Here is a 14264-nt window from a genome sequence, read left to right on the forward strand (position 1 = left end):
GCGCGTCTCCTTTTTTCCTTGGCTTTAACGGGACCCATTAAAACGCCATTAAGCGCGCGGCCGTGGGTTGAGAGCCACGGATAAATTGGTAACATCGGTCAGTGCCACCAGTCGCAGGATAAATTCTCCGACAATAATTGCGCCGCGACTCGAGAGAGCATCGGGCCCCGGCACAATTATTCCGCTCACGGTCGCCCGTTCATTTTTCATCGAACCTGCCGAATCACCGTCGTGACACTCAGTCAACCGGCCCGGGCGAAATTTCTGTCCCTCCGATTCTGTCTCTGTTTTTTTTTTTTTTTCCACCGTCCTACCGTCAGAAGACATTGTCGAGGCGCGATCGTTTTCGGAAGCAATTTGTCGCAATTCGGATTCAGACGGATGAGCCTCCACTGAATTGCCTGTCACTGGTCGAATTGCTCGCTCGTTATAGGGTGCTTGGCTGGATTATAAGTTTGGCGTGTGCTGTGCAAAGTTTGGATGTCAGGATTCTTTTGGAAGAGATCAGGGAATTTTATTAGGATGACATAAGGTTTGATGTAATACGGGCAGGAAAGGAAGGGAGTCGGTGAAGTGCGGGATCTACTAAGAAAAATCATCAGCGAGATTAGGCTGGTGGATGCGACTGCAGGAAGGGAGAGATTAGCGAATTCTTTCGAGAATGTGTTTTTTGATATACGAATGCAAGGGGGTTGTTACAGTATAATCGCCGCTAGAGAAATAGCTACATGGTAAATTATTGTATCATTAATGCTGCCCTTTATCTCCCCTAACATCTTTGAAGTGGTCATATATACATACAAGCGAGTCACTCACAGCGAAGAAACACTGCAGAACGAAACGAGAAACCCTCGAGAATTAAATGGAACGAAGCTTTGGTTACCTTATAAAACGCGATCCACTGAGCCTGGTCGTGGTTCTGCTCTCGCCTGGGAATGTGCTCTCTCAAAGCGTCCTCGTCCACGACGATCGTCTGAAAGCAAAATCGGAAACGCTTTTAACTCCTCGACAAGATAAATGACTCTTGTAACAGTGTCTCCGAAAATCGTACTCGAAAAGGAACCGTTTCCTTTCTTCTCGTTGAGAACCGTGCAATCGAGACGTCCAGACGAAACGCGTTACCAATAGAGGAATAACGTTTTCACCGTGGAATTGGGACTGAGCAAACAATGACCGCGTTTGAACACAAGTTATATTCAAGACAATTGCTTAATCCCTCCACTGCGAAGGACATGTGTGCGCGTTCAAGTATCCATGGAGATTGTTCGTTATATAGGAATGTTATTGTAATTAATTTATGTCGAAAGAGTTAATATTGTTTCTGTGGAATCTTTCAATAGGAATAAAAATCATTCACTCTTCAATTTTCAAACTCTTCGATTTAGTTTAAATAATATTAGTAGGATAATAGAATCAAGTATGCTTACCTTAACGCGACTCAGAGGTAACTGGGAATCGGTTGACTCTTCAGCGACAAAGTTCTGCAGAAGCAACGCTTGAGAAACATTTACTCGTCCCTGAAAAATAACAATCATTCCCTTCAAACTTATCTCTCGTCCAATTTACTTCATCTCGTCATAGATAAAGACAAGAATAAAAATTACATAAAACTACGAGATTAATTGCTTTACCTGCAAAAGAGTGAGAACCTTGTCGAGAAATTCCAAGCACTCCGGGACGTATCCACGAACCAGAAGGGTGAATCCGTTCTTCGCGACATCGGAGCTGAAATCAGAAGAGAAACGAGATCAGCTCGATGACGAGGAACCGTTTCTGGCAGATGATGAAATAAATTGCACGGGATAAATTATCGAGACATTCCGTGCATACGCGTGAGTCACCGTGATACGGTAGTCCGACGCTTGACAAGATCTCCCACGTGAAGCGGCGTGTCGCCGCGATTTCTCCTCCGAGTCATGCTCAGAGAGTGAAACGAGTCATTCGTCGTGTCGACACGTTCGCGCGCCGATTATGTGCGCTCGAAGATACGACCCGATCCACCGACGGGCCGCTCGATCGTTTCACTCTGACCTTCGTGGCGGATAATCCAGTAATTTTCTTCCCTGCGTTTCTTCTCAAGTGTATCGCAGTTGTTAATACGTATAATGATCCCCTGATTGCAAACAAGTTTCTTTTCCAGATTTTTAATATGATAGTAGATTGTGTTAGTAAATTTCACTTTGTAATATCTTGTTTAGCTGATTTTGAAATTATAAATCATTCGATAATTATCACCTTCGTTTAATAGTATTTATGAATATACTTCAAAAAATGGAGCTTAAGTAGAAAATTGTTTTATCTATCAAATATAAAGTGTATTGCACTTTGAATATCTTGTATATTCTTGCATAAATAAAAATCCGCACTGTAGTAATTGTACATATCTATTTATGCCTGTCCTAAGTGCACTAAGTGTCCTGTGATGTATGAACAGTAAAATAAATAACAGTATGCATCATTGGCGCGAATAAAGGATTCGCACGAACGCGTCAAATGTTAATCAAACAATTCGAAGAGTGAAACGCACCATGAATATGTCGCGTGTTCCTTCGTGAAATCGAACTCGAACTTTTCTAGAGCACTTTTTGACATCTTCCCACGGAGAACCATCGTAGACCTACGAGACCCATAATTAACCCAGTCTGTACCCTGGTATTTTTATTCCTGTCATGCACATGTGTACTTAGAGGGAACGTTTCACTCGAGGCACCGAGGGATCATATTAGAGTATCGAATGAAGGAAAAGCGTATCACGATCCTCTGCATTAAGCTGTGACACGTGGGTGGTTCGCGTAAGTATGCAGCGTTTCTCACGCGGCTCCAGTGGCAGTGGAACCCCCTCCGCGTCCCCCGACCCCTTTTCATACACATAGTAATCATGCATCCACTTCACAGTGGCGTATGCACTGCTTACAATGCCGTTCTTTGTACATTGCGATCGCTTTAATCCGTCTCCAGCCCCGTTTTGCCGTGCTAGCTTTCATGCCCCTCCACCTTTCCATTGACAAACAAAAATCGTGCAACCACCGACACTTTCGTTCTTCTTCTTGAGACTGCCAACCAAGGAATTAACCCGACCAGACGGTATTCAAACTTTCCCTTGCGTTCAATTCTTCGCACGGTTAATTAAATATAATTAAAGTTCTTCGAGTACAATGTTCAATATGTTGAGAGCGGAAGGGAAGGTTTTGTTACACGACCCAAATATATACTTTAGAATTCAATTCAAAAACGTTTGAAAGAATTTAATATTCAAAAAAGTATCGACGATCCTCGGGTAATATATTAAAAAACAGAATTCGACACTTACCATAATCTCAATAGAAATACTTTAACGTTCTGCTTTTTGTGACTATCCCTGTATAGCTTACAACGTTGAATATCTTCTAAATAATAGTAAGAAGATATCCCTCAGCAAAGACACTGTCCTCGAAGAATTCATCGAAGTGATGGTAAGCGGGAAGATTGGTTCGATACATATCGGATAGCACAGGTTCGCGTCGTCCTCTTCCACTCGAATCCGTATTTATTGAATTTACGGGCTGTTCTCATGCACGGTAATGATACGTTCACAGCCTCACGGAATAGTTAGTCACGCGTTTCCCTGAACCGTCGATCGATTCGATAAGCCAAACCGATTTTTCCGTGACTACATTCGTGATCGCACGAAGGGACACAGAGTCTAATTGGATAGTATAAGTAACAGTGTCAAGGCATAGAGGACGATGGAATAGCATAGACGTGAGTGATTTAGGTTCGTTAAAAGGCACTTCCATTAAATGTAGAGAGAAAACTATAATTTACATCAAAATTTACGTCCCCTGCAAAAAGCTTGTACATGAAATATCACATTAGCTTGTCAATTCCTAACATGATCGACACTTGAGAGACAAATCGAGGAACCACCTGTTTGAATATTTACGATCCATAACTCCAGGCCACCGCAAACAAATGTCAACTGCCTAGGAAACCGTAACTAGCCTTTCGAAAGAAGAATTCCAAAACGAACCAGGAAACCATGGAAGTGCTGAGAATTCAACCTAACCCAAGACATTCCACGTTTAACCTCCGAAACAGAGACCGCAAACGTTGAAATAGCGTTTGCGCGTGCGTCACCACGATTTCCATAGAAAATTCTCTTATAGGCAGCGTGTGCAGCCGCTCTCAATTAACCTCCAGGATCGTTTGTCGAGTAAACGAATCGCCGTAACTGTGACACGTGGATTTACAATTCGATCGTAACTGTCGGCCACCGCTACGCCACTGCCCACTCTCTTAGAAGAAACGCATTAGCAGCATTGTAAGCCTGGATGTTACTGGTCAAATAGCGTGTTTGAAATCGCAATAGACTATCCTATGTGTACTTAAAACCGCAGCCGTTCGTGCGGACTGGGTTAAAGGAGTGGAGACCTCGATTTTCTCGAATTTTTCCAATTTTTAATCTTTTCATAAGAGTGCTCTCCTTCTGGTTTTCTTCTTTTTCTAATCTTCTCCTTTTTATATCTTTATCGTCGATATAAAAGTAGGGTGCTCTGTAAAGAATGTACATCATCTTGGATTCGGCTTCTAGTGACGTACGCGATGCTCCAGTTTGTGGTTTGCTAGAATCGAGGGTACTGGAGTTTCGTAGAAAACCGATTAGCTCGATTAGAGTATCGTACTGAAACTGGTACTGGTTAGACAGTTATTTACGCGTTATTAACAGTGCAGATCTGCTGAGTTCAGTGCTGAGTGTTTAAATTAATATGCAAGAAAAAAACAATCAAAGGAAACGCGACACCTGGTAGGAGAGTGCATAGTTCTCAGGTCGTGACAACGATAAAAACTTTTACGTAATTGCGATATTGTCGTGGAATGTATGCAAATTAGTATCATCTTCGTAGAGAAATTTGCCAACGACGATGTCAGGACAATAGTCCATTAGCATCGAAAGATGTATGAATTATTCTTGGATATTTTTAGAATTGTTATCGAGGAGATAAGTAGCACGAACAACATTCGTTTATGTTAGTTTATTCTATCTGTAATTTCTTTCTCTTTTTTATGATGTATAAGAGAAAATTATAGAAAGTGAAAGTAAAATTCAATCAACGGTTGCTAACATGGTCAACTGATATTTCTACAAATGAAATGCGAAATACGAAACCATCGTGGGATTCATAAGTGGAGCATCGAGTTCAAAGAATTACGACCTATTAAACCTCGCATATCTGTCTATGGCTAAAATTTAAGGCCAATATACATACTTATTACGTTCTAATGTTGTATGCACATCGTTTCAGATATTCGTTTCCTCAGTAAACGATACTGTGCGTTTCCATGTTAATTTCACTTCTACACTTACGTATAACGTGTAACTACACTTTTGCATGAATATTCCCGATTCAAAGGAATTCGAGTGCTTCGCGTTAAAAAAGATAGAAAAAAATTGTATTGTTTTTGATAGTTGTCGAATGATATACGCAATAGAGTTTCGATAAGGCTACCGCGTTTGTGCAACCTGTCGTTCGACAGCAACTCATTTAAAATTCCGATAAGAGGGCATTCATGTCCCATTGACACGACGATTGTCGGGCGAAACGCTCCGTCGAGCTCTTAATATGCCTGTAGCGACCAATCAACATACAAATCTCCGCATTGAAATCACAGACAGTTCGATAAGTAGAAGCAAAACTCCGTGTTCTGACCAATGTACTTCACCTATGCCAGTTGAGCATGCAATAACATCATGCTGCACACGCCAACTATGTATACATATTGTATGTTGAACAGTCGGCGAAGTATATAGACGTTCACTGTTTCTCAGAAATCACAAAATATGGGATTAATTCATGAACCAGTTCTACTCTTCTTTGTTCAAGCAATAGCAAAGTTTCTAAGTTCACGTCCAAGCACATAAATGGAAAAGATATACGATACACTGTTTCCTATTATTCTATAGCCTCGTACGATATTTCCCCTAGAAGCGATTTCCTTTATTACCTATCATTAACTTAATCAACTACGACCACTAAAGAGTCCAATTGGCATTTCCAGATGTACTTCCCAAATTCCTCTATCTCCAACGTCTCGACCCTAGCTCCCAAAAACTTCACTCTTGCCCTATCGATCTACACACACAAGTACAAATTCACTACGATCTGAAGTACCGCCACTTGAAGAAATCAGCGTTCCACCATCGGCATCCAGAGACCAGAAAGGATCCCCCTAATCTCGAAATCTTAAATAACGACAGGGGTGCTTAACAATCCGGCGAAACAGAGTCAAAGCAACCGAAGCGAAAAAAAGTAGAGAAAGAACACTCTAGAGAAGGATGTAATACATGGGAGGAAAACGAGCGAACGGTAGGAAAAGAGATGCTCGAATATCTGATACGATCTTGGAAGTGGGTCGACAAACTGCAGTTCTAGATCTTGGTCCCGCGGGGAAAAGCGAGATAGCAACGAGGGACGTTTCGCCGAACCCGTTACTCGTTACCATCGAACACGAGGGTGGTTGGGAGACGCGGGAGGGACGATCAGAGCCCGATGGTAGGAGCTTGGCTAAAAGGATTGATGCACGTCCATAACTCATGCAGAAATGCGGTCAGGTGCACAACTGGATCGGCCAACAGATCCCCCGCGATCCTATCGTCGTGCAATCTCCGGACTTCGTGACTCCCTCTCGAGCGATATGCGATATGCGACGAGGTGCCAGCTGCACGGATAGTTTTGAGTTTAAACCGCTATCGTGTCGGTGAGCCGACTAATTGTTAGGAGAGTTTGATGCGGATTATTAAGTAGCTGGGATATGAGGAAAATGGGATAAAAGGGATAAAAGGAATTTCATTTGTGATGGGATTTTAAAGATTTGATTAATTGTGCTAGGTATAGGTACTGATACGATGGATCGTTCATTAATTACGTTTCAAAATGTTTCGAAAATTTGATTTAAGTGGTGAGTTAGATGCACATGAACAAACTGCAGTTGCAAACGAAGATGTCTGACATATGATAAATAGTAGATGTAGACAGATGAAATAAACATAAATTGTAAACAAAGAGAATATGCAAATAAAGAAGTATAGGGAAAAGAAAGTGCGAATAAACAAAAGGATTGCGAACAAATAGACGATCGAAATCGCGAATGCATCGCAATCTCGCAAGGACACGTGGCGTATTTCAGAACTTTCGCCACTTCACCCTCGATCTCCACGAGATCGAGGCGTGTTCTTCGTGCAAGCACGATCCAATTTTTCCGGTTCTAGCCACGCGACAGGTTTCGCCCACAGAATCTAGGAAGCAGCTGATAGAAGTGAAAATCCCCGACCTTGGACCAATAAATCGCGACAACCGGTAATTAACAGAGGCGCTCTGCTATCGCTGCAACGTTGATACGGTAAATGATACCTCTCCTAGTTAGACTGTCCATTTGACACACAGCTTTCTTTCATTAACGAACAAGTTCCATTAATGCGTGACGATTTACGCCAGGTGGATTTTTCAGTGGAATAGAAAATGTGGGACAAGTTTTTTCCGTACTATGGTAACTGTTAGAGGAGTTGAACGTTTTTCATCGACGCTTGGATGATTTGTTTTTCTTACTGATTAATTGCTGAAAGCGTCCTCCTACCGGTATTAAGAATCTCAATCAATAAACAGCTGTATGAATATCTTGAATTCGACAGATTGAACTTTGTATTCGTCAACTAGAAGCCACTTATCATTCTCATATTTATTAAACATGTTTGTCAAAGGGATTTAACTAATTTTGTTGAAGAGTAAAGATGTTCCGATATATTGGACATATATCCATGGAAACAAAATTCCCAACAATTCATCAATCAAGTAACAAGTATGTCACTTTACATAAGAAACACGAAATCACATACATCAGAACTTATTATCTCGGATGTATATTAATTATCGCCGCGTTTCAATCGACCCCAAGAGAAAACTGTTCTCTCCACGTCATTGAATTTGATCAACCATTTCGTAAAATACTTTACAAATCATCTAGGCAAGTTAAACTCGAATAAAAAAGATATATATATATATATATATATATATATATATATTCATGTGAAAATTCAGAGATTAGCTTCTCACGTACTTTTCATTCTTTTATCTTTTATTTAGGGTCTGCTTCGAACTTGTTTTCCGAGTGATCGATCATCCGCTGCATACGTAAGACAGACATCCAACAATTAACACGATATTCAAAGCAGACTTAATCTAAGTAAAAGGAAATAGAAAGTAAAAAATACGTGTGAAAATTCAGAGTTTCACACAAGATCCGTGTTTTGTCGTCGTACGATCAATAAATAATCTGCAGCCTGTATCCACGAAGTAATCCGCCATCGATAGATTGGCCTACCGCTATGTCAACGTCGGTTTTGCGCTTTCCCACTGAGACTGCGCCGCGCGCCGCCACACTGCCAGAAAAAAGGTGACAAACGAGGAAAAACGCTAATGAATCCCGCGTAACCGGTACGTTGATTTATGGGGATCGTGTTCCGCTCAGGGGATCATTATGACACTGTTAGCTTTCGTCGGCGAATTCCAACGGCGCGGCGCCTGGTACTCGCGACTTTCCTCTTCGCTACTGCAGAATATAGACGACCGGCAATAATGGACACGCGTAAAGACCAGAAACTTTCGCAACCCCGACGACCTTCCGCGTACCCGTTTCAGGGATGCATCAGGTGAAAACGCACCATCGTGTTCGATTGTCTCCTATGATCGTGGGAAACGTTCGATCGTGGATCCTGAGCTGGTTGGTTTGTTCTGTTATACCTTCAGTATATGTAGAAATAAGTAGCTAGTAATGAGGTAATGATAATTGATGGCTGATTTTGTTGATTTCACTTTTATCCATCTACCTGAATTTGTGCCGTGGGACAAATAATTCAGATAAATGGAGTTCGTTCATTCTTCCTATTGCCTATTACCTTTCGTTTACGTAATAGGAATTTACGTTGAAGTCAATAGATTCGATTAACTGGAGTTAATCGGACATTCATTAAAATTTTGGTCGTTTTTTTGCGTTAAAAGATTCTTGTAACTTTATGGATCAACTTCAAGGAAGTTTCGTATCAAACTGTATACCAAAGTATTATATCAAAGTATTCTCGCACTATTTTTGCATTTACTTATTCTCACAACTCTCTCCTGAAGAATCTTTTAAAAATGCATGGGAAAATTGCCGGTTCGAACATTATTTATGCATATTGACGGAATATTTGCGCGATGACGCGTTCCAGACCTGATATTTGAAATTTCGCGTAAAGTCATTTCCATTCGCCATGAGAAAACGCCGTCACGAGGCATTAATTGCATGTATTTTACATTCACGACGCATGTTATTAAGCGTTTATTATGTCCAATCTCGCAGAACATCGCTGTTCAAAATTCTTTCGTAATGATTGTCTCGCGATTCGAACTCACCTCCGATTTTCCGCATAATTCCGACCGTGGATGCCACAGAATTCCTCTTGATGACACGCGAAACTAATTCTTCTATCTAATTCCTACCATTTATTCTCACATGCTTTCTCAACTTTATTGGAAACACTGCTTTCTTGAAGAAGACGTAAATATTACCTTTTTAGCCCTTCGATCTTGTAGATATTCGCTATTCAACTTGTGCAACATCCAATGTTTTTTAAGCTCTCAAATTGATCTTAATAGAATCTTAACAAGGCCGAAAGATTTCAGCAAAACACAGCTCTGACGAGGCCATTCACCTCGAATTTCCCATTTCCGCGCGCATGAAACGGCTGAGTAGATATCGAAAGATAGAAGGACGTTTCTCAAGAGGAGAGCCCCGGGGCGGAATATCGTTTCTTCTCTCTGCTGCTCGTCCGGTTGCACGGGGCATCATAAAGCCGCACGATTGACGATACCGCAATAGGCTGCCGTGGCTATCGTACGTGATATGTTTTACGAGCTGGGTAGCATGCGAACGCGGCCAAACGAGCGACCGATTCGAGAGGAAGAGGACCTTGCTTCGCGAATCCTACTCGGCCACATCCTTTACGATCGCCTTTCGATTCCTCCGACCCGCTGACAATCGACCAGAAGGCTTAGAGCTCGTCCCGATCGAAACGGTTCTTAATCGCGATCGACCGGCTAGAAAAAAACGCGTCCAGGGCGTTTACGGTCGCGGCACGGCTCGCTGCCGGGGTATCGTGCTCGTTTGCCGGCTTGGTACTAAATAATTCATCGGCCTGCTGCCGCTTTTGGAACGAAGCTTATGGGGTGGAAACTGTTTTGTTGCTCGTTTAGATGTTCATCGGGCGAAAGGATCGAATTGCGTTTGTAAAGCTTGTGACCCGCGATTTTCAGCGAAGTTCGAGATTCCGGTAGTACCATTTAAAACAATAAAATTAAAAAAAAAATGAAGATGGAGCATCCAAAACTCGAAAGAAATTTATGTAATTTTAATCGGTTAAGTTCTCCAAAATTAATAGCAGAAATAGATGTTTCGAGGTAGCTCTTACAAAGATTGCTTCTGGGTTGTTGGAACTTTTCCGAAGATCGATCGAGACCCATTGTGAGTATGTGAATAGAAGTCATGATTTTACTAGTTGTGAAAAAGGGATGAAGAAAGGAAATTTTAAAACTTTCGATAATTTTGCCATTAAATATTCTCTCTGCTCTATTCAAGGTATTCGTATTCTCAATCACAGCTCACGAATCCGACATAGTCGAGCTTCCCAAAGCTCGTCAGGGAAACCGCAATTTTCGAAGTGGTCGTCAAAGAATCGTTGCGAAATGAAAAAGTCGCATCGGCTGCCAGAGATACGTAAAATATCGCCATACCGTACATCGATTCTCGATCAGGAAATTGCACGGCAGGCTATTGGAGTTGCTTCAATAGCGGGCAGAATTGGCAGAGATCCTAGGGTCTCGATCGATCGGAGAGCCGCGGCGGCTCGGTTAAACGGCACGGCAAGGATAGCAATAAAATAAATTGGCTTTATGCTCGATTCTTATCAATGAAATATGCACTTTCTCCGAACAATAGACATATTATGTAATGTGAAATATATTCAGTTTCCTCGTGTTGCACGCTTTCCTCGATACGCCGCGATAATGGACGATCGTTATTCAAAATTCTATTCCCCGACGCGTTAAGTGGCGCATGATTTACCGCCTTTCCCGTTCCACCGGGCCTTTATTCACCTACTCGCAACACTGCGTGAACACCGTTTTAATGCCGTGCATCGATACGATCGAAAATTCGCCCAGCTCGCTCGCGGCGGCGAAAGAATTCGCCTGGAGAGAAAGGGCGACACCTGTTTCTCCGTTTCGATTATTTATCGCACCTCGGTATGGGCCGGACTAGAGACAATCTGCGCGTCGTTCGTCAGCTTAATTACCAGCGATTAGTAAATACAATGTGTACATGGTGTGAAATCGCGAGATAATAACTCGCGATTTCGACAGAGAAGAATAGAAGGCAGCGCGCCAGGAACATGGAAATTAATTTCTACGAACGTTTGTACGTAGGTAGAGTTTCACCTTTGGGAATTTATGCAAACAACGCGGTCGACGTACGGACATTGTGACAGAGTTTTCGTGGAAATATTAATGACACCATTAAAGTCAGTCGGTGAAGCAGCAAGCTTTCTAACGATCGACGTTGCTAGACGCGTGGTCGAAGTATCATACAAATTTCACGAACTCTGAACCACGTGAAGAGGACGTCGAACGAGGAAGGTCCTCGTTAGTCCTTCGAGACGATGGATTGATTGAAAATCCCGATAAGGCCGGTCGTTTATCAGCGTAATTGAATTATCGAGCAACAAGCACGGTAATTACCGACGATAGCCATTTTTCAACTGGATTCCGATTAGCCTCGGCCCAGTGGGCTAATTAGAAAAAACGTCGCGCCCTCGGTTAATTAATAACCGCGTCACGATTTGTCTCGCGGGACGGGCCATGCTCTGACGTCTAGGAAATTCGTAGTTGAAGCACGATATTCAAGTCGCGATTTTGCACCTTGTCCGTGATTACTGTGGGCGTGTCGTCGATGTCGCGGCCATGGGAAATTATAATTATTACGGAAACCGTCGTCGATCATGTTCGTCCGGCTGGAAAGCTCGTTCCTCGCCGAGTGGATTAATGAATCGCCGTTATTATTCCACGGTGATTGCCGAGAAAAGCGGTCATCGCAATATATCCTTGATTTCGAGCGTAACGCGTGAAAGATACGGATGGCGATGCTGCATAGCGAGTACTTATCGAATATCGGAAATCGATTATCCAAGTATCACGTTGGAATTATTATTTCCTATCTAGTAGCTTGTAACGAAATATGTCTTTATTTCTGGATATATTCTACAGTCTGTTTGTACATAGTTTCCTTATCGTGGGATACAAAGATATTAGATATTTTGTTAGGAGTAATGGAACTCGTTACAACCGGGGTTTCGTAAAAAGCGAATAGGAAACTTAGTAGAAAGATGGCAAAAATGTTGAAAATAAAGGAAAATACACCGATGATTAATTACCGGTACAGATACTTGTTCCTTTTCACCTAATGAACACGCCCATTCATAACTCACCCGACACCTGACATTTTACAGATATGGCACAATTTACTTTCCTTTATAACGTAAATAGTTAACCAGTGTCAACTTCATTCTGCTAGCGTGAAATTAATTTGTCATTACGTGACGATGCAAACGAGACTGTACATACTGAAAAATTCCTGTTACTTATTGCATAACTTAATGGTTCCTTCATTTGGCGAAATAACAAATTTGTCGTCCAAATAATCAAAAGTAAGCCAGCTACGTAATTACCTGGGCAAACGGGCGAGGTAGAGTAGAAACGACGACACTTCCTTAACAGACAGGGTATCCCTTCTGGTCGGCTCGTCCTCGAACTCGAGAACGGGTCTGCCGTAGGCATCCGTGCAACCTGTAACACAGAAGTTCGAAAAATTAATTACCCCTCGAAATCGTTCGTGCAACCCATAAACACATTGGAGACTTAACGATGTGCTTCGAGATGGGTCGAATTTACAGTATCGATTAAAGACTTTTCTCTCTACTCTTCGCGGCACAATGAACACACGCACACACCGAGGCACTGGTGACTGAAAAATACGTAGCAAGGAACGCAGGACGCATTCGCGAGCCAATCCATGAACCGATCGTCCCGCATTAACGGCGTAATAAAAGTCGGTAACAGCATTTGATTACAGACCGTGATCCGATTCGGGCTGGCACCACGGTCGATCGTAATCGAGAACTGACGTATAAGTTATTAAATGATCGGCTTTTAGCCGTGCCTATCTGCGCCACCCGGAGTAGGTCATCTTCCGGTAAAATCTTGACTGCTTGACTGCTGACTCTGTATATCGATGAAAATGTAATAGCCAAACACGGGCCGAGATCGAATCGTTGGTATAATCAGCGACAAATGAAATAGAGGACGTCGTAAAATCTTATTGTCTTAATCGTGAGCGCGACGTGGAATCGGATATCGATGCACAAGGACGCTATCCGCCGTCGATCGGATCGTTCGATTGACGCACGACCGATGTTACCTCGCGATCTTGTCGTTGTTCACCGATTAGACTCGATATATGAGCGATACGATCTTGGACGGTTCAACCACGTTCTTCCTTAGAGTTGGTTTCGCTTTCGTTGCTCGATGACAACAATTGCGATCGATATGGGAGTAAGAGTTAGATGGATGTTCGATCTTTCTGTAATCCTCTAATTTCTATATTTTAGTTTTGCCCGCATTTTAGCAAGAGAAAGTTATTTTCAATGTTTTAAAAAGGTGTTTGATGTAGGATTGAATCGAGAAATCACGCATTTCAGTAAGCATTTGGTCGTGTTTTGTCCTTTAAGATATTCTTTAACATTGAAGGATAGAAATGGATCGAAAACAATAAAAATAATTTGATATTAATAAGTTACGGTGTAGAATGTACGAATTTCTGATGGAATGATTCTTTATCTTCTTATTGAAAAGAAGAAACCGGAGAAGCTTAACTCGTCTCTTTTGGAAAGCTGACTGACATGCGTGATCACGTGCCTCTGACGCGTGCCGTTACGAATGAACACACGAGCAACAGCTCGAAATCTGCCCGAGGGTGATCGCTCAGGGCGTTAATGATAATTCATAGTGGCGTAAGTTATACAAGCGATTACATGGCAAGGCGATGATAATGCCCAATGCCAGTGGGCAAACTCGTGTACGCTTGCGAATTCCCGGGTTACCAGTGTTAATACACTTTTGACATGTAACACGTGCTGTACAGTA

General features: G+C 42.2%; 1 protein-coding gene across 1 annotated transcript in view; it reads right to left on the reverse strand.

The window, feature by feature from the left end:
- Nucleotides 1–14264, reverse strand: part of LOC100745489 (puratrophin-1) — a 137945-nt gene that overhangs the window by 90178 nt on the left and 33503 nt on the right. The window contains exons 3-6 of the mRNA XM_033319203.1: nucleotides 12791–12908; nucleotides 1632–1725; nucleotides 1428–1517; nucleotides 884–973 (exon numbers count right to left, since the gene is read on the reverse strand). Coding sequence (XP_033175094.1) covers nucleotides 884–973; nucleotides 1428–1517; nucleotides 1632–1725; nucleotides 12791–12908 — 392 coding nt within the window. The remainder of the gene's footprint in view (nucleotides 1–883; nucleotides 974–1427; nucleotides 1518–1631; nucleotides 1726–12790; nucleotides 12909–14264) is intronic.

Source organism: Bombus impatiens, unplaced genomic scaffold (assembly GCF_000188095.3).
Source record: "Bombus impatiens unplaced genomic scaffold, BIMP_2.2 scf_0136, whole genome shotgun sequence".
NCBI classification, from domain to species: domain Eukaryota; kingdom Metazoa; phylum Arthropoda; class Insecta; order Hymenoptera; family Apidae; genus Bombus; species Bombus impatiens.